We start from the raw sequence: 19,390 nt of genomic DNA, 5'->3' as shown, positions 1-19,390 counted from the left end.
ATAGGATGCTGGGTAATATGAGTAGATTGTGATTTTTTTTAAAATAATGATTTGTTCCAGTTAGCATTACTGGGGAATGTACAGACATAATAAACAATTAAAACAATTCTGAGGTTTTTGGCCGTTCCTGCCAAGATTTTTTTTATTGCCTTTATATTACACAAATAAAGAAAGGTTACAAGCGATATTGTCTGCATGGTGTTATGCACGTGTTGCACACTCGAAATGAAGGACGTGAGCAGGTGCATCCTCATCGAGGGCAAATACATTTATTGTGGTAAATCTGTAAAATGCAACAGCGTGTGTGTCGCACACAGCAATCATCAACCGAGTCGCCATTAACCACGTGACTGGTATACAAGTCTGGTTAATCAATAACAGTTTCTCTTAAATCCAATTCTACTACTGATAAACCATCTTTGTCTTTGACAATAACCTTTGCACTTCACTATTAGAATATTACTTTAATCCTAAGATGTATGTCTATCTGTACTATCCACTTATATCGGTATCTTACACCCATTATCTGTACTGTATGTGTACAGTATACGTACTGTACTTGTCACCATTGTACAACTTACTACTGTACATGTGTTCTATACTCAATAGCATTGCAAGTAGTCATACTCTGGGTGCATGGGCATGGTTATAGAATAAACAGTATTCGGGATAGAGAATTACAAGTATTAACTACAGTACGTCATCCTTTACAGTGCACAAACTAACAATTCAAAGCCAAGCTTGAAGTCTAGAACAAGTCTAGAACTTTTCTATAACGATCAAAAACAAACTTTGGGTCCTTAATCTGTAAAATGCAAAAGCACGTGTGTCACACACAGCAATCCTCAACCGAGTCGCCATTAACCACGTTAAAATAGTGGTCCATTCCTAATGTGCCACACAGGGACATGACTCCAGGTCATACACACAGTGAGCTCTACCTCAAGCTTCCCATCCAAAACAATCCAGTTAAGATGAATTTCGAATTTAAACACTTGGATTTTGAAGGATATTTTCGGGTCTTTTTTTATTTTCGCATAATATACAAAATGTAACGATTTTACATGTCTTTGTGTGAACAAAAGTGACGTGCGACACATGAGTCATGTAATATAATTATACAAGTGATGTAACTTCTGTGACGTCTTAGTTTTGGATACTTCCAAAACAAAATTACATTTCAAATCTTCATATAAAATGTCATATACAGGCCCTGATTTTAGTAATTTTGATATTAATATGAGATTTGGAAACACATTCCTGCAAACCACGCAAGCCTCCAGGGAGAACATATTTGGAGACAGCCCAGCAGCACCTGCTGGTGCATTAAACATTGCCTCTGCTTTGCTCATATTCTAATCCATGTCACCTGTAATGAGAAAACCCGAGGTGGAGCTTATGGCGTGCCTGAATTGGAGCCACTGGTCATCCCTTGTGCAATGTAAGCCATCTCTAAACGAAACTTTTTTTTACCAGGTAAGGCCCACTGAGCTATATAGGGGCCGTCCATAAATGACGTCACGCGGTTTTGGACGATTTTTGACACCCCCCTCTCCCCCGTCGTCACACGGCGTCACAAAAAGTCAGACCCACACAAAGCTCCCCCCCCCCTGCCAAAAAAAGATACAACATGCTTCAAATCGCTTTAGACTATTGTTATTGTGGTGCGTATTTAATGTGGCGCTGCACTCTTTTGTTGTAGGAGAAAACATTTATTAAAAAGTATATTTAATTAAGTAGAACGTGTTGTCTATATTTATTTAAAGTTGCACATCTTTATGTGATGTCACATTTCTCAACCCCCCCCCCCCCCTTGTCACACATCGTCACAAATGTCTGACCCCCCCCCCCCCCTCAGGTGCGTGACGCCATTTATGGACGGCCCCATAGCTGTTTTTCAGAAACGACGTGGCCACAAATTATAGCTCAACGAAGTGAAACACATTCCTGCGGAGGGAGCTGGTAGGAACGTTGGGTTGCTCGGTCAATGGCCAGGGTCAACGGCGGCGTGGTGTATTCCGCAAATATGGCCGACTGTGAGGGCGGGCACAAGCCGGCGTGAGTAGGTTAAACGTTGAGTTTAATAAGGGCACCACGGGGTGACCAGCCCCTCCCCACCCAGCCCCACCCCTCCCACCCCCCACCCAGCCCCACCCTCCCCACCCAGCCCCTCCCCACCCTCCTCACCCAGCCCCTCTCCACCCTCTCCACCCAGCTCCTCCCTGTACGACGAACGGACGGACACAATAATCCCCTGTGGGCTGGTGTAACCAGAAGGTTCCTACCAGTATCATGTGGAAATTTATAGCAGCCAAATACTCTAAATGCATGTTTATTCATGCATTGAACCCATGACCTCCTGCATACCAGGTTAGATAGTTAACATCTCGCTACCGTGGCGAGATGTTAACTACTGGACTCCAGCTACCATGACTTCCCCTACCTTAGCCTCTCAGTGCAGCAGGTTAACAAAGCATAAAATTACAGCCAGAATCCAATTAAAAAAAAAGTGAGAATTATGTTTTTTTTTATCTGAATATATGTATAGCTTTTTGTTAGGTTTATAAATCACAATTTATTTTAGGAGCATTCAACTTGACCTGAAAAGGTTCAACCTCCAAATTAATGAGAACATTGATATACAGTAAAGGTTTATTTATCTATCTTTATATATATAAATACGTTGTTCCACCCAGGAGCACCAGTGTGCTTAAACGGACAAAATGGTAATTCAGTATCGTCATTTTGGTGTCTAATTCTGTATCACTGGTCCAGTATTTTAAATTTGAAAACTAGTCTTATATAGTAGTAGGTCTTTACCCTTTTAAACTGGTACAAAACTGACACCTTTATTAATAAAACTGACACCTTTATTAATAAAGGTGTCAGTTTTGTACCAGTTTAAAAGGGTAAAAACCTACTACTATATTTTGCCACTGGTAAAAGAGATCTCATAGTGTAGTCTTATATACTCTATAATGAGCAAATTTACAAACTGCAGAACATTTTGCTCGGAATCATACACACAATTACTCTTCCTTGTGCTAAATGCCAAAGGGTTATTCGAAATTACACCTTAATACAATAGACATCCTTTCCCAAGAGCAGCATAGCTATTGGACAGTGTTTGATAACAGGTTGAGATGGGGTTACAACCAGGTCACTAAATGCATAGCTTGGGACTTGGAGGAAAGTGTGCTGGACCTCTGAGCCACCCATCTCTACGCACAGCTTTATTAATAGCTGCGGTGCTTTTCCATTTAGCAGAAAGGGATCACATGCTATTAACATCATACGACATTGCTACACTGGGTCACTCTTTCAAAACAAATACTGATATAGTTGTTATTAGTTGAAATATTCTCAACAAATTGATTGAAATCAAACCGCTGCATACAAATAAATATTATACTAATAATATTTAAATCACCCACAAAGTGTGCGACATTGTAAGATTCATGAGACTCCATTAATTTCATGTATGCCTGATACAGTGTGCTGATGTATTGATAATTTGGGGTCATATAACATCACCAATCCTCATGTGTAATTTGAAGGTGACACGGTACCTTCAAGGCAAACAACACACAGAACTCTTATTGGCTTCTGTGAATGATTGGACCTATGGGGAAAATGTTTAGAAATGGAATTAGGACAAACAGCTTGGATATTGATTGAAATTCTGAGACTAAAGTGTGCCCATGTGAACCCATCTCAGAAAGTCTATTGGGGAATTATAATAATAAATAATAGTTTTATTGTGGGATTATTATAATACTGCAGTTCGAAGTGATCATTGTATTTCACAAGTTAAAACTAGCTTTGGAGTATGCAATGCACGTTTGAAATCAAAATTTTAATACATTTTGCCGAATTTTTTCATGGAGAAGTTTTTAAAGTTCAAAAGTTTAATAACGTTTCTTATTTGTACCATCATATTAAAAAGGAAGTACATTTTTCACACGGAGAAATAAAGTGGAAAAAAATAATGATACATAATCAACGTTTTTGGGTTTAGATCGCGTTGTTTATAAATGTGTCGTAACCCTCCACCACCCGACACGGCCAATCAGTAAAAAAGTGTCACGTTGACAAAAGACAAATTAGTTCACTGCTTTAGCCCACCGGTGTGTTGAAGCGTGAAACCACAACATTTACAATTTGAGTACGACGTTTCGCTGGTAATTGCATCCAGCATCATCGGGCGATTCACCATTCTGGCGAATTATAAATAACGCGATCTAAACCCAAAAACGTTGATTATGAATAATATTGGTCGCGAAAGCCTACGTGTTAAACAAAATAATGATACCATGCCTATTAAACTGATGTATATAAAGTAACGAATCACAACTGCTTTGACTGAAAACCAAAGAAAATAGTCATTTTTAAATCAATGAACATGATTTTCCAAGTGGCTATTGACATGTAACAAGAATTTTAAGCAGGACATATACATATTGTAGGACCACAATATAGACTATGCATTCTATTAAACATGAGCTTGGCAGGACCCTCCAAAAAACGAGGATTGAAACTCAATGAGGCTTTCCGAAGTGAACAAGCACAATTATTACTTTACTAAATTGCATAATGGCTTGCTTAGGACCTCACTGTCTCAATTCAATCGACTACGTTGTGTTACGAAATAATTTGTATGTTTTCCCAGCATTTTTTTTCTTATTACCATAATAGGGCTTTAGTTTGCTATCCATTGACAATATTGCCCACTTTCCTTGAGGCTCATTCTTTCTCAGTCGTGGCTAGCTTTTTTTGGCAGACTTACCTATTGATGCCTTCTGTTTTGCTGACACCGCGTGTGGAATATAAAACTAGGAGCCACTCCTACGAGCATCGTCAGCGAGATCCCTTTGGGGTTCAACGTCATGTGGGGAATTGGACATTTTAATGTTTGGCCACACTGAACATTTCAAAGACAGCATGCAGTGATGTGACTGCGTGTGGGATAAAACATCATGGAAAATTGCGTTATGGTACATGTGGAAAATGTACCACGTGCGATTGTAAGTAGCACCAAAACATTGCTGAGTTTTGCAATTTAATTCATTCTTCTAAATAATGTTACTCTCTCTCACACATATACATTTCAATAACGGGAGATAAGCACACACATCAGGCCATGCATGGTTACAGTATTTTATCATGTAATAATTTCATGAAAAAGTACTTATTATGCCTTGCTTTTCCCCATCATTGATATTAAAATTGTACTACAGATATTACCAATAAGTAATATCTTTACTAAACTCTTTAGGCCTGGAATGATACTGGTAGGAACCTCCTGGTTACACCAGCCCACAGGGGATTATTGTGTCCGTCGTGCAGGGAGGGGCTGGGTGGGGAGGGAGGGGTTGGGTGGGGAGGGTGGGGAGGGGCTGGGTGGGGAGGGGCTGGGTGGGGAGGGTGGGGAGGGGCTGGGTGGGGAGGGTGGGGAGGGGCTGGGTGGGGAGGGGCTGATCACCCCGTGGTGCCCTTATAAAACTCAACGTTTAACCTACTCACGTCGGCTTGTGCCCGCCCTCAGTCGGGCATATTTGCGGAATACACCACGCCGCCGTTGATCCTGGCCATTGACCGAGCAACCCAACGTTCCTACCAGCTCCCTCCGCAGGAATGTGTTTTACTCCCCTCGTGATTTGATGAATTACCATTATTTGAGGAACTCTACGATTCGATGAAAGAATCTGTTATTATTTATATTTTTTACATGTTGGGTTCACTATAGCACTTCTTGTGACTGCAGGTCTTACGTGATTAGCGTGGCTGGCTACGTATGGTGCGAAAGAAGTTCAACATACATGCATCCACAGAACTCAATCGTCATCAATTCTCAGTCACGCACAATGCAATGCACGCATCACGAGTATATTACCCTCATCAGAAAATTACACAACAGAGCTATTTTGGAGTCACTTTAGGAGGCCTATTTATATCGATAGCACGTGCCTTTTTGCTGTCCGCAATCAGACTGTGATGAATACCAAATATACTAAATTATAAACAAAGCTGAGTAAGGCAAAATACTTAAATAAATTACATATATAAACGTTATGTTTTTTTTCTGTGATGTCATTGGTGAAGAGGCTGAGATGGCATCTCATTGCACCGGAGGGCCTGGTTCTACTAGTGTAGTAGGTTCAATGAGACGTGGACGACGTGGTCGGAGGCACACTTATTTATTATAACGTTTCACTCAGCACAGGCCAATGTATACACACTCGAAGGGGTAACAGACCCTTCACCGGTCTAACAGGGAGACCCCACTGTCTCTAACCCAGCTAGCCTACTCCCAGGTCCTCCACTCGAGAGCTAGGGGAGGCTACTGATCCAGCTCTGGCCAAGCTAGGATCACGGCACCCTCAGTCACCAGACCAGCTCTTACAAGAGCATCGACTCTGGGCTCTCGGGGCCACGCCACTGGCTTGCCCTGGTCGGTCCTTAGAAGGACAGCGATCCAGGGGAGTCCCAGGGCCTATCTAGCCGGTCTTCACTCTTCACTGGTTAAGCTAAACACTGAACCCCGAGCCCACCGGCTCACCGCCTTATATAGCAACTCCCCGCCGAGGGGTGGGGCCTTGGGGGATCACAGCGCCGTTACAGCCCCCCAGGGCTAACCGATGCGGACGTGGATGTAAGCATCCTTCCGCGTGCGGACATAACCACCCCTGGTGTGTTTGTTCGCCCTCCCGTAACACCCCTACACTAGCACGGGTGGCTGCCAGGATTCTAACCCGATGTGTCAGGGGCGCTGTTGCATGCACGAGTCTTCACCCCTTCAGCCACCTCTCTTATGTCAGCTTTCAGTATTTTCTTGTTCCTCTGCTGTTCCAATCACACCAGATGCTGTAAGCCATGATCTGCCAAGTTCTGTGAGACCGCTGAGCAATGTTTGAGGTATTGTGAGGTTCTGTGGCCAAGATCCACACCTTTGAAATCAAATACGAGGGTCAGTGGTATGGATTCCATTGCGAGCAGGGAGTTGAAACTAATAAACATGACTGGGCAGACAATTGCATTGAACCTTAAAACAACTTCTTATCCGCAGAGTATGGTATTAGCCTCAGCTTTATTCTGCCCGAATATGAAACTGTTAAGGCATACCGTTGAACACAAGGGGTTTCATGCTTTATAGCATGTGCAAATAGGAGAGAGTAAAGTTAGTAGGCGAGGAAGGGATATTTACGATGTATAATTTACATCACTTTATCAGTGCACTGTAGGATGAAGTTCTCACCACGCTGCAATCTACAATGGGGCTTCTTTGACCATACTCCACCACAGTGGTCGTGTACAGGTTAGTGAAGGGCGCTGGGGGGGGCAGATTCAGCTATCACGCACGCGCCACTGATGCTAGCCGTGGCTGTAAACTTAAACGCGGCTCGCCGAGTTGCACAGCGCACTGCGCTCAACGAGTTGCCACCGCTCCACCCCGAGGCAAGGGATGAAGTGCGTGATGATATCGTGATTACGGTTTACCACTACGCATTGCTACGCACATTATCACATGTCTATCTTAATAATTCCATTAGTAACGTGGAGTGAAATGCGATATGAACGATTCTCATGCTATATGAGCGATTTTATTCAAAGGCTGTGACTCCAGCAGAACATTAAACTGCGGTATAATACAGAAACCTCCACTCCAGAGCAGTGCCGATGATTGACCCACAGTCTGGGACCCTCCAAGTAAATAAGTTATAGCACAACATTGGATACATTTATGATTTTCATTTACGGGTGGAATAATTCACTACCCTGGAAATTCGATAAATTGCTGCAACACAGGGCCACCTATGAGAAATAAGAATAGGTTGTACTCTTTCTGACAATAAAACGTGTGTTAAGATGTTCAAACAGCAAATAGATACCGACTTGTGGTGAACATGCAAACACACATGCTCTGATAATAGATGCAGTCTTTGAAACGTATTGGCCGCCACCAGATACAGACATATTATGACAATATTATTATCAGAGCATGTTCGTTTGAATGTTCACCACAAGTACGTGTGGTCAATACAGACTTGATTCCCTGCAAAATGTATATATTTGGTGTTTGAACATCTTAACACCTGTTTTATTGGCGGAAAGGGTAAAACATATTCTTAATTTTCACACTTTGATACCTGCAAAAAGGTCCCATGATACAGGGACGCCTGTAGATTAATGAGGTGAATGGTAGCGCCTCTGGTGGTTGCATGAAGTGAAACCGTAATGTACAATATGCGGTGCTGTATATACATTAAAACATCTATTCTTACACAGGCAGTTGAACGCTTGTCGTGAGAATTGGAATGAACTGTATATTAATCGCTAAATCTAAGCATCAGTTCACGCATAGTGTTTACAGTGAGGGAAAAAAGTATTTGATCCCCTGCTGATTTAGTAAGTTTGCCCACTGACAAAGAAATGATCAGTCTATAATTTTAATGGTAGGTTTATTTGAACAATGAGAGACAGAATAACAACAACAAAATCCAGAAAAACGCATGTAAAAATGTTATAAATTGATTTGCATTTTAATGAGGGAAATAAGTATTTGACCCTTCTGCAAATCACGACTTAGTACTTGGTAGCAAAACCCTTGTTGGCAATCACAGAGGTCAGACGTTTCTTGTAGTTAGCCACCAGGTTTGCACACATCTCAGGAGGGATTTTGTCCCACTCCTCTTTGCAGATTTTCTCCAAGTCATTAAGGTTTCGAGGCTGACGTTTGGAAACTCGAACCTTCAGCTCCCTCCACAAATTTTCTATGGGATTAAGGGCTGGAGACTGGCTAGGCCACTCCAGGACCTTAATGTGCTTCTTCTTGAGCCACTCCTTGTTGCCTTGGCCGTGTGTTTTGGGTCATTGTCATGCTGGAAAACCCATCCACGACCCATTTTCAATGCCCTGGCTGAGGGAAGGAGGTTCTCACCCAAGATTTGACGGTACATGGCCCCGTCCATCGTCCCTTTGATGCGGTGAAGTTGTCCTGTCCCCTTAGCAGAAAAACACCCCTAAAGCATAATGTTTCCACCTCCATGTTTAACGGTGGGGATGGTGTTCTTGGGGTCATAGGCAGCATTCCTCCTCCTCCTCCAAACACGGCGAGTTGAGTTGATGCCAAAGAGCTCCATTTTGGTCTCATCTGACCACAACACTTTCACCCAGTTGTCCTCTGAATCATTCAGATGTTCATTGGCAAACTTCAGACGGGCATGTACATGTGCTTTCTTGAGCAGGGGGACCTTGCGGGCACTGCAGGATTTCAGTCCTTCACGGCGTAGTGTGTTACCAACTGTTTTCTTGGTGACTATGGTCCCAGCTGCCTTGAGATCATTGACAAGATCCTCCCGTGTAGTTCTGGGCTGATTCCTCACCGTTCTCATGATCATTGCAACTCCACGAGGTGAGATCTTGCATGGAGCCCCAGGCCGAGGGAGATTGACAGTTCTTTTGTGTTTCTTCCATTTGCGAATAATCGCACCAACTGTTGTCACCTTCTCACCAAGCTGCTTGGCGATGGTCTTGTAGCCCATTCCAGCCTTGTGTAGGTCTACAATCTTGTCCCTGACATCCTTGGAGAGCTCTTTGGTCTTGGCCATGGTGGAGAGTTTGGAATCTGATTGATTGATTTATTGCTTCTGTAAACAGGTGTCTTTTATACAGGTAACAAGCTGAGATTAGGAGCACTCCCTTAAAGAGTGTGCTCCTAATCTCAGCTCGTTACCTGTATAAAATACACCTGGGAGCCAGAAATCTTTCTGATTGAGAGGGGGTCAAATACTTATTTCCCTCATTAAAATGCAAATCAATTTATAACATTTTTGACATGCATTTTTCTGGATTTTGTTGTTGTTATTCTGTCTCTCACTGTTCAAATAAACCTACCATTAAAATTATAGACTGATCATTTCTTTGTCAGTGGGCAAACGTACAAAATCAGCAGGGGATCAAATACTTTTTTCCCTCACTGTATATATTATATCAACACATGCATCTGAATGCATTATAGTCTAATGTTTCCCACGGTGGCCATAGGAATTAATGTGGGAAAATCATTATGCGACGGTTGTATGATCACATACAACCAATGGATGTGTGTATACGTTGCGAGTCTTGAACGTTTCAGCATGTGGTACCAAAAGGAGGTTCACGAAGGTGTGGGTTTTGCATTATCCTGGGTGGATTGGTGGCACTGTGGCGAGTGCACTGCACTTTGAAGCCGTCCAACCCGAGTTCGATCCCAGACACGGATGATGGCAGCAGCGAGTGGTATTTTAACCGTTCCTGGATGCCATCCCTTCACCAACATGCACCGCGCAGAGTACTGAAATGCTGCCAAGCAACTGCCATGGCCAATACGGCACGGGGAGGCCTTCATCCGGCAGTGGATTGAAAATGGGCTGTCCAATGATAATAAATGCAAGTGTTGTCTTATTGAGATGTGAGAGCAGATACACATACTAATGTAGCACTGTTGTAACTTTATTCCAATCCTTAGTAACAGACACCAACACCACGTCATATTAACCATTCCAGTCACTTATGATCGTCACAGCAAAAACTCAACAACGATCGTATGCTCGTAAGGCAAAGTCAGACGAACCAAACAGCTTTGCAAAACCTAGATTTACATTTCTCTAGCACACACCGAAGCTGAGTAATACGTAACATCTACAATCAATATCAAAATGTACAGTAGACCGTCATTCAAACGGACCAGGAATTTACCGTTACAGGATAATAAAAGCTTATAGTGTATTATTTTTTTACATATTTCATATGCAATTATGTAACATGTAATTAACTTGGCAATCGATACATTTATTAAAAACACATTTCTGTACATGGGTGTGTCATCAATCAGTGCTGGATTCGAGAAATGTGATATCAAATAAAATAAACACTACCCAACATTTACCACCTTACAGATCACTTGACCCAAAAAAGTATCCATACAATTCTTAGGGATAATAAATCATTCAAATTACCCAAAGTATGAGTGAAAATATTCAAAGCAAGCGGGAAACTTATTTTGCTGCTTTGAGTACTTTTAGTATAAACTCTCATTAGATACGTAGTGTAAAACACGTGATATATTGTTTGTATCTGTTTCTCTAATGAAATAAAAGTACAGAAGGAACATAAAAACCTTAAAATTTACGCGCGATTAAGTTGTGTTTATACGGTCATATATTTAAGCAAACACGTCAGGCTGAAGCAAATGTGTGCTCAAATACAATATTTACATCAAACATATGAATGCTCTAATACCACTCAAATTAAAATGTGCGTCATATATTGGCAAGTTAAACATATCTACTTAAATGCAACGTGAACTGGTTATGAATCAATATTCTTAAAGTGGTAATTGCTACACAGCAGCATATATTGCATGGCTGCAACAGACACAAAAGCGATAACAGATTCGGGTAGTTTATCAGTTCCAATTAAACGTTGACCGTTATACACCCTCTGAATATGGAGGTGCTATGTTTATGATTACAAAATGATCGGAGCATCTGCTAACATTTGTTTTTTTATGATTTACATTTAAGTAATTTGTGCCTGACATCCACAGAATGGGTGAACATAATGCAATAACGTTAATGCCTCATTTTAAAGGATGTGATATTACGTGACTACTACAGAAAAATAACACCATACACAATAGTAAACATTAGTAAATGTTTACATTGCAGCGCAACAACACTGTACATGCAGGATAGCCCCTTCTCCCAAAGCATTCCATTGTAGAAAATCCGTTTTTTTTAGACAAAATAAGTTACAAAAACCACATGTAGATATATGGATACACATATCTCTACAATGATTTTACATGACGTTACATAGTGCAAAAATAATGCAGCAATGAAGCTCACAACTGGAATTGCAAGGCAACTTCAAAATATGCAAAACGCAGCACTGCATTGCAATGTTCATATGTAAAGGTATCCCTCGATTTGCGCGCGTTTGGTTTACAACATTTCTCTTTTCGATCAACGAAATCCAATTTCCGCGTTTAAATTCACACGGCACCTACAATGAGACCAAACAAGAGCCACACGGGAGGCTGCCTCAACCATCCGCGACGGTGTCACAGTATCAGTGCAACAGCAACGCCTCCACATCACCTTTGGGGCCGTCCATAAATGACGTCACGCGATTTTGGACGATTTTTGACCCCCCCCCCCTTCGTCACACGGCGTCACAAAAAATCAGACCCCCCCCTCAAATATAACGTCAAAAAGCTCTGCCCCCCCCCAAAATTTTTTTAAACATGCTTCAAATCACTTTAAACTATTGTCATTGTAGTGCGTATTTAATGTGGCGCTGCACTCTGATGTTGTTGTTAGAAAACATTTATTTAAAAGTCTATTTAATTAAGTAGAACGTGTTGTCTATATTCATTTAAAGTTGTGCACTTTGATGTGACGTCACATTTCTCAACCCCCCCCCCCCCCCCAGGTGCGTGACGTCATTTATGGACGGCCACTTTCCAGTCATTCTAAAATGCAGCTCTTTTTGCGAGTTCCCTGAAAAGGTAATTTTTTTTGTTTGAGACTCGTTATTCAATCGTTTTAATAGTTATGTCCTTCATAAAACAAACATTGTATTGTGATAAGTGATATATGTGTATCATTTTCGGTGAGGAGTATAGTTGGAAAGACTGTCCAAAACACATCCTTTAGTTTAAGTTTAATGGGGAAAGCCATTCGGATTTACGAAATTTAGTTTTACACGTGTTTTTTGAAGAACACACCCTTCGAAAATCGAGGGATACCCATGTATATATTTTTTTTATGCAGAGCTGTTTTTGCAGCTGAAACGCAATGACCCCTTTGAAATGTCCGTGTTCATTGTGGAGAGGGGGTAGTTCTCAAAGTCCTCCTCCACGGGGTTGCACTGGCAGCGCAGTATTGTAGCCTTGAGCTCCTTCTGAAAGTTATTGTTGAGAAACCCATAGAATATTGGATTTATACAGATGGAGAGCATGGCTGTCAGGTGACACAGCGAGAAGATGAGATCATGTTGGCAGTGAAGCAGTAAAGTTGGGTTCCAGTCAGAAACGGCATTGAAGGCATAGAGTGGCAGCCAGCAGATGGCAAACCCTGCGACTATGGCCACCAGCATCATATTAATCTTTTTCATGTGCGAGGCCCTCACTCCGTTGCCCCCGCCCTCCCTTCCTGGTGGCAGCATCTTCTTGCGCTGCCGCAATCTCAGGAATATCCTCAGGTAGCAAAGGAAGACGAAGAGCAGTGGGCAGCTGAACTGAAACACCAGCAGGCTGGTGGTGAATGCGAACTTGGAGGTGTCCGAGGGCCACAACTCAATGCACGCCACCTTCTCGCCATAGTCTGGGAAATAGTGTGACAGGTTGCGGTATGGCTCGTCGGTGAGCACATGGAATGCAAGGAATGGAGAGGACATTGCAAAAGCTGTCACCCAGATGGCACCAATGGCTACGTAAGCATGGTTGAGGCTGGGCTTCCAGCCGGTGGGATTGATGATGAGCTGGTGCCTCTCTATGGCGATGAGCACCAGCGAGAAGATGGACACGCTCACGGCCGAGCACTGCAGGAAGGGGCTGCCCTTGCAGAGTGCCTCTCCAAAGATCCAGTGGTCCATGAGTGTGTAGGCGATGGTGAGGGGCAGGCACACGAGGCCGACCAGCATGTCAGAGAACGCCAAGTTGACGATGAGGATGTTTGTCACATTGTGAAGCTCGCTGTGACGCAGAATGACCAGCACAAGCAACGAGTTTCCCAGTAGCCCCAGGGCTATGAGCACACAGTAGGTGGCGATCACAAACGATCTGACTGCCTGTGGTGTCTGGCAATGATCCAGGTCAAGCTGAGGCATTTCGCTCCAGTTAGACTGATAAAACCTGGACATGTTCCGCACGTTCAGAAATTCGATGATATCCATCGTGGTGTGTCTGCTTCCACGCTGCGTCCTTGAACTGGCTGGCCACTTTATTCACCAGGATATGGGGCCTGAGCCAAGCAGATTTGCATGTCTTCAAGCCTCCTCCTCCTCCGATGTGAAATGCTTGCCACTTGTGATTTAAGGGGAGGCGTCAATCTCATGTTCTTAATTTACACTCCACGTCTTTAGAAAACACCCTGAAATAACAATGCAGCATAGGATTAAATTAACACGTAATGTTTGACGACAAATTATTAAGAACTATAATGCACAGGCATACAGATAATATTCGCCCAACCTTTTAAAGCATTTTAAATAATCAAATTGATCACACTGTAAAAGTAGTAAAATATTACATTTATCTTTCTGATACATAAAGCTGACATAAGCAACATTGTATAATATGTAAATCGAACACCGAACGGCAGTATTAAGCATGTTATTGATTTAGTGTAGATTGAGCACATTTTTTAATGTGTGAAATGTATACATGAAGCGTCAACTGGTTTGTTTGATATGTCGACTGTCAGAAAGGCGAGTGGTTCAACGAGGATCAGCTCAGGGTAAACATGTAAGAACACATGGACACGTGTATACACAACACAAGCATCTATACACAGGGGCACCGTCAACGTGTTTGAGGGTATTTAAAGCGTGCACTCACATGCACTTCACTAATGGACTTGCTTCGTGTTATAATATTCATTCGAAAAATAAGACGCACCTTTCCCCCCCCCCCCCTATTTTAAAGCAAAAAAAAACAGGATCTGCGTCTTAGAAATCGGTATATGCGCGTGACAAAAATTTACATTATCCGTATGAACACTGTGCAGAATTCTAGATTTTAAGTTTTCGTGACTGCAAGGATCCATACTCTTTGTTTTTTTCGGTAAAGTCACGTAGGTTAAATAAATAAATAAAATACATTAAAATGAAAACAACTAAAATTGCAATCACGACTTTTTTTTACCTACGCGACTTTCCCGAAAAAACCAAAGAGTACTGTGCAGAATGTTGGGGGTGCGTCTTACTTTCTGGAGCATCTTGAAATGCGGCGAGTGCGGCTATGCGGATGCGGTAACCCAACTGATAAGTGCCCTTGCGCCCTCGTGACTGCAAGTTCACGCCAGAGGGGGGGGGGGGTTCCAATCGTGTGTGCGGACGGGTATGATGTTTTATAACGTCTCGAACAAAACAAAATCATTGCCAACGTGAGAGAGTAAGTGCGTGTGCGCTGAAATGCACATATGAAACTAAATACGCAAGCACATTAACACGGATCTATTTGACGATTATACGGATATAATCTAATACAACATCGAGGTTATGCAACGGCGCTTAAATCTGCACACTGCCAAATCACGGAAGCGTGTTTTATTCCCCGCTCATAATTATTTACACTTCAAAGGCGCCGTTCACCACCGAAAATCACAAGGGGCTGTACAAAATACACACACGCGCGCACATTTGGACTGGTCTCATCCTGCTCAATCGCAATCACACGACCAGACGCGCGTTTGCTGACAGCTGGCGCTGCTGTGAACAGCATCTAGTAGGTACACACTCACTTATATTACCTCATTACGCTTTATTTAAGACTTCCCGATTACGAGAGGCACAATGCAACTGCTTTTACGCTACCGTTTTATTCGGGACAAGAACCGCGTTAATAATCGTCAACACTCACGCGAATTTAGCTTACGCAGCGAGAAAAGCGGGCTCTGGTATGAGTCGAATTGAGATATTTTTCACTTCCAATTTAAAATTAGTGCGAATAGAGCAAACCGCTGGAAATGTCATTAAAGGTACAATATCGTGATATAATGGTTCACTGTCAATAACGCGGTTTAGCAATCACACGCCTTGTTTAATTCTCTGTGATGGCATGTACTGGAACGTTCGGCGTGAGTTAAGTGTTTGCTGCACAAACAAAAACAGGAGCCCGTCGACTCTCACGGAGAACCAACAGACTCGTATAGGGATCCACACTTACAGAGACACCCATATAGATTCTACTCAGACATACAGATCCGCATAAGGACCCACTGACTTCTATAGAAACCCATAGACTTACACAGAGACCCAGACTTGCAGAGACCCATAGATTCACATAAACCCATAGACTGGCATAGATACCCAGAGGACGTTTAACAGAGCCTGATAAACTCGCATACGTTGGAGCCACGGACTTGACAGAGACCCATATCTCAAATCGCGACCACAGATCCAATTTCTGTTCAAATCCAAATGCAGGACCTTCTTCCTCTGCCTATGAACAGACTGCATTCTCCATCCAATAGTTTATTGGAATATAGGGCAGCAATTAACTTTTTATTCTAAATTCCACTTTGTCGTCCAATTGAATGACACGCACCTTCTCCGCTGCATTGAAGCCTGCGCCACGGGGTGCCGGGCGCGTGTTCCGGCTCTGCAACAATCACTCGCGACGCTCCGTGCTCGCCAGGAGGGACGGACGAGAGATGTGCAGGGGCAGACGAAGGCTCTCTCACTGCCCGACTCCACATCCCCCGGCACCACCTCCTCCTCCTCCTCTCACCGGGGCGCGCGTACTTCTTAAAAAAAACCAACAATCCAGTCACCGCCTCCTTGCACGCACGTGATTGCTGCGATGTGAGCGCGGGTGGTGGTGGTGCTAGGGGGTGGGAGTAGGTGGGTGGGTGGGGGGATGTCAGCGTATGTGGGAGGGGGGGTGAAGGGATGATGTTGGGTGGCGTGGGCGGAGTGGTGGTGGTGGTGGGGGGGGAAGGCTGGCGGAGGTGATGATGTTGAGGTCAAGGGACCTAAGCAGCGGAGATGTGAAGGAGGATGGAGGTGTGTGTGTGTGGTGCTGGAAGCGGTGGTGTGTATGTTGAACTTCCTTGGCACCGCACGTAGCCAACCGTGCCGATTGGGGTGTAGCGGTTAGCGAGCTGCGCTGCGAACCCGCCGGCCCGAGCTCAATTCCAGCTCACGACCAACGCCAAGTGGCGATTATCTGAACCGGTCCTGGGCTTGCCCTAGGTCGACTCAGCCTCAAATGAGTACCTGGTGCGGTGTGTAAACATCGCCACTGGGGTGACAAAGGCGGCCGGGCGTGGTGCTGGCCACCCACCCCCCCTGGTGTGCCGTACCGGCCTTCAAAGGCGCTCGCTAACGGCACTTGCCCCAACAGTCTGCGAAGGCTATTCGGGGGATATTTTGTGTTTGGTGCGGGGCGGGTGGGGGGAGTGGTGGGTTGCCGATATTTAGTTGGTTCGGGAAGTTGGGGAGGTGGGTTGGGTGTAAGTCGAGTTGGATGCTTGGCTTTGATGCAATGATGATGAATTGGTGATGCGTGTGAGAAACACGTGTTGGGGGCCGAGAGGTGGTGCCCGAGAGATATTTACCGAGCTCTCGGTGTGTTTGTGTGCATGCGTAGCGCGCTGCGGAGATGCAACGCTTAATTGCCCTGCAGTTCAGACGCCTCAAACGTAATGTTTCTTTTATGATGGGGGTATCAGGTAATTCTTTGCACATATTTGAATATCTGAGTTCAGATGCCGCACAGCGGTCAAACGGCACAGAGTAATAACACCGGGGCAGTCCAGACGCTGAACACGGTTGGCTCTTGGTAAGTTCTTGCGCAATCCGCGTTGCAGGCTTTACTGGTGGTGTCTGTCGCCTGTACGCCCTATATGACTCTGGCTTTGTGTATAAAATTATTGTCAACAAGGGTGTTTTTTAATGCGCGTGATAACACTTGAGCCGGGAGCATGTGATGCAGCACTTTTGGAGCAAGGCTTGGTGCCAGGAGATGGTAGTGCAGACAATTGAGTACTGAATCCCATCTGTGCGGATATTTGAGTGCCATGTCCTCGAATGCGTCGTGAGTTAATCTCCAGTTTCTATGGTTTCCTTCCACATGGCAAACACTTGCAAATAGAATTGGCCAAAAAACCCAATGCGGGACCCTCGTGAAAAATAGTCATCAGACTCAGCGAGGCTCAAAGAACATTGGATAAAGAACATTGCCATTATTATTGTATTTTTATTGTTATTTATCTTTCATTCATACAAAGGCGTCACTCAAAAATGTTCTTGATTATGCTGAAATGTGGTGATGGTCTATGCATCCAGGGATATTCGAGCAGGGTGAAAAGATGGCTTGCGTATTTAAAACTCGTGACATTGTAAACTGACCGCGTTGCCCCACGTGTAACATTGTCGGTGTCGGAACTTAAATGACATTACAGAGACAGCTTGTGACGCCACCGTCATCACTCGTCCCACTTTGGCGGGTGTTTAGCATAAACAGAAACAGCACACGGTTGTTTCCTCAAATTATGAAGATTTGTAAGCCCAGGACGGCTTTGAGAGGTCGTAACCCATTGATACCCAATTCGCTTCGTGTTTTCTCATCATCAGTCCTCATTTCTAAAATACCAACTGACACAATTGTAAACGTTACGTACACGTGTTTTTTAGCCCCTTTGTCTGTTCACTACTTAATGGAGCCCCCCCCACCCACGCCGTGGAGGGCGTGGGGTTGTTTGACCATACTTCACCACGCTGGTCAGTGCCGGTTTACGACTGGCGGCCAAATCATTGGTTCAGCCAACACATGTCACTCATGTTAAGCCGTGAATCGAACTCTGGTGGCCAGGTTCACCGCGGTGACGCGCGATCCACTGCAACACCACTTACCGCCGCCATCAACATAATTTATTATTTTCCCAAAGTGCGAACGTATACTACGCCTCTATCATGGAGCCAATAAATATTGGACGCAGTGCGTACAAAGCGCTGTACAGTACTTTTAAAATGAAAGCTACAAGTGGCAGGGGTTTGTGGAACATTGGGGGTTACACAACGACCAATTGATAGTGTAAGCACCATGCTCTCCTGAGTCAGCAGCAAAAATCTCCAACCCTGACCTGGCAACGTAACTGTGCGTGCGCAGTTGCTCAACAGTTCCTTCAATCAGCGCTTTACAGATCACATGTTTGTCCAGATGCCTTTTATAGTTGCCCAAACGCAGCCCCCAGCAGCAGCAACAGCACACTGGCGGAAAGCCCGATGTTTCTGTACGGGACCCTGCAGGAGTGCGTGACACTTCAGCAGCAATCGATGGTTTTGCTACTCGCATTCGCACGCAACATCGATTGTTCCAGTGACTTATTATGCGTCCTATTGGCACGAGGCACGAATGAATGCGGTACCGGCGTATTAATTAGTAGATGGGGGAAATCTCGGGTTACAAATACAGACGAGATGTGAGCCGTGGAGACGCCGAAGTATTTACCGTTCACTACTTGGATACGATTGTTGCTGTGCCGGGAGGGACATGCGCTGATAATTATAATTCTTTAAGACGGTAACTTCTCAATAATAATCCCAATATTTTTTCGTCCGCAGAGTTATCTTTGTTTGGCCAATTCATGTTGGGCCACTTCATATTTCATAACTTTTTTTT

The 19,390-nt window shown here is 43.9% G+C and overlaps 1 protein-coding gene across 2 annotated transcripts; it reads right to left on the bottom strand.

Moving 5' to 3' along the window:
* Positions 1-12,717: 12,717 nt before the first annotated feature.
* LOC144934064 (neuropeptide Y receptor type 1-like) lies at positions 12,718-16,531 on the bottom strand. 2 transcript variants are annotated; one of them, XM_078859435.1, is made up of 3 exons: positions 16,313-16,531; positions 14,970-15,051; positions 12,718-14,135 (listed from the first exon to the last, which is right to left on the bottom strand). In XM_078859435.1, the coding sequence occupies exon 3, from the start codon at positions 13,936-13,938 to the stop codon at positions 12,808-12,810; it is 1,131 nt and encodes a 376-aa protein (XP_078715561.1). In that variant the 5' UTR covers positions 13,939-14,135; positions 14,970-15,051; positions 16,313-16,531; the 3' UTR covers positions 12,718-12,807. The 2 variants fall into 2 exon arrangements, with proteins under 2 accessions (XP_078715561.1, XP_078715562.1); XM_078859436.1 differs by lacking the exon at positions 14,970-15,051.
* Positions 16,532-19,390: the final 2,859 nt, after the last annotated feature.

The sequence above is a fragment of the Lampetra fluviatilis genome, chromosome 9 (assembly GCF_964198595.1).
Source record: "Lampetra fluviatilis chromosome 9, kcLamFluv1.1, whole genome shotgun sequence".
Taxonomy (NCBI): domain Eukaryota; kingdom Metazoa; phylum Chordata; class Hyperoartia; order Petromyzontiformes; family Petromyzontidae; genus Lampetra; species Lampetra fluviatilis.
Note: the sequence above shows the minus strand (reverse complement) of the source record. Positions and strands in the feature narration are given on the sequence as shown.

Excerpts from the sequence above, each read along its gene's own strand:
- LOC144934064 (XM_078859435.1), bottom strand. The coding sequence starts at position 13,938 with ATGGATATCATCGAATTTCTGAACGTGCGGAACATGTCCAGGTTTTAT.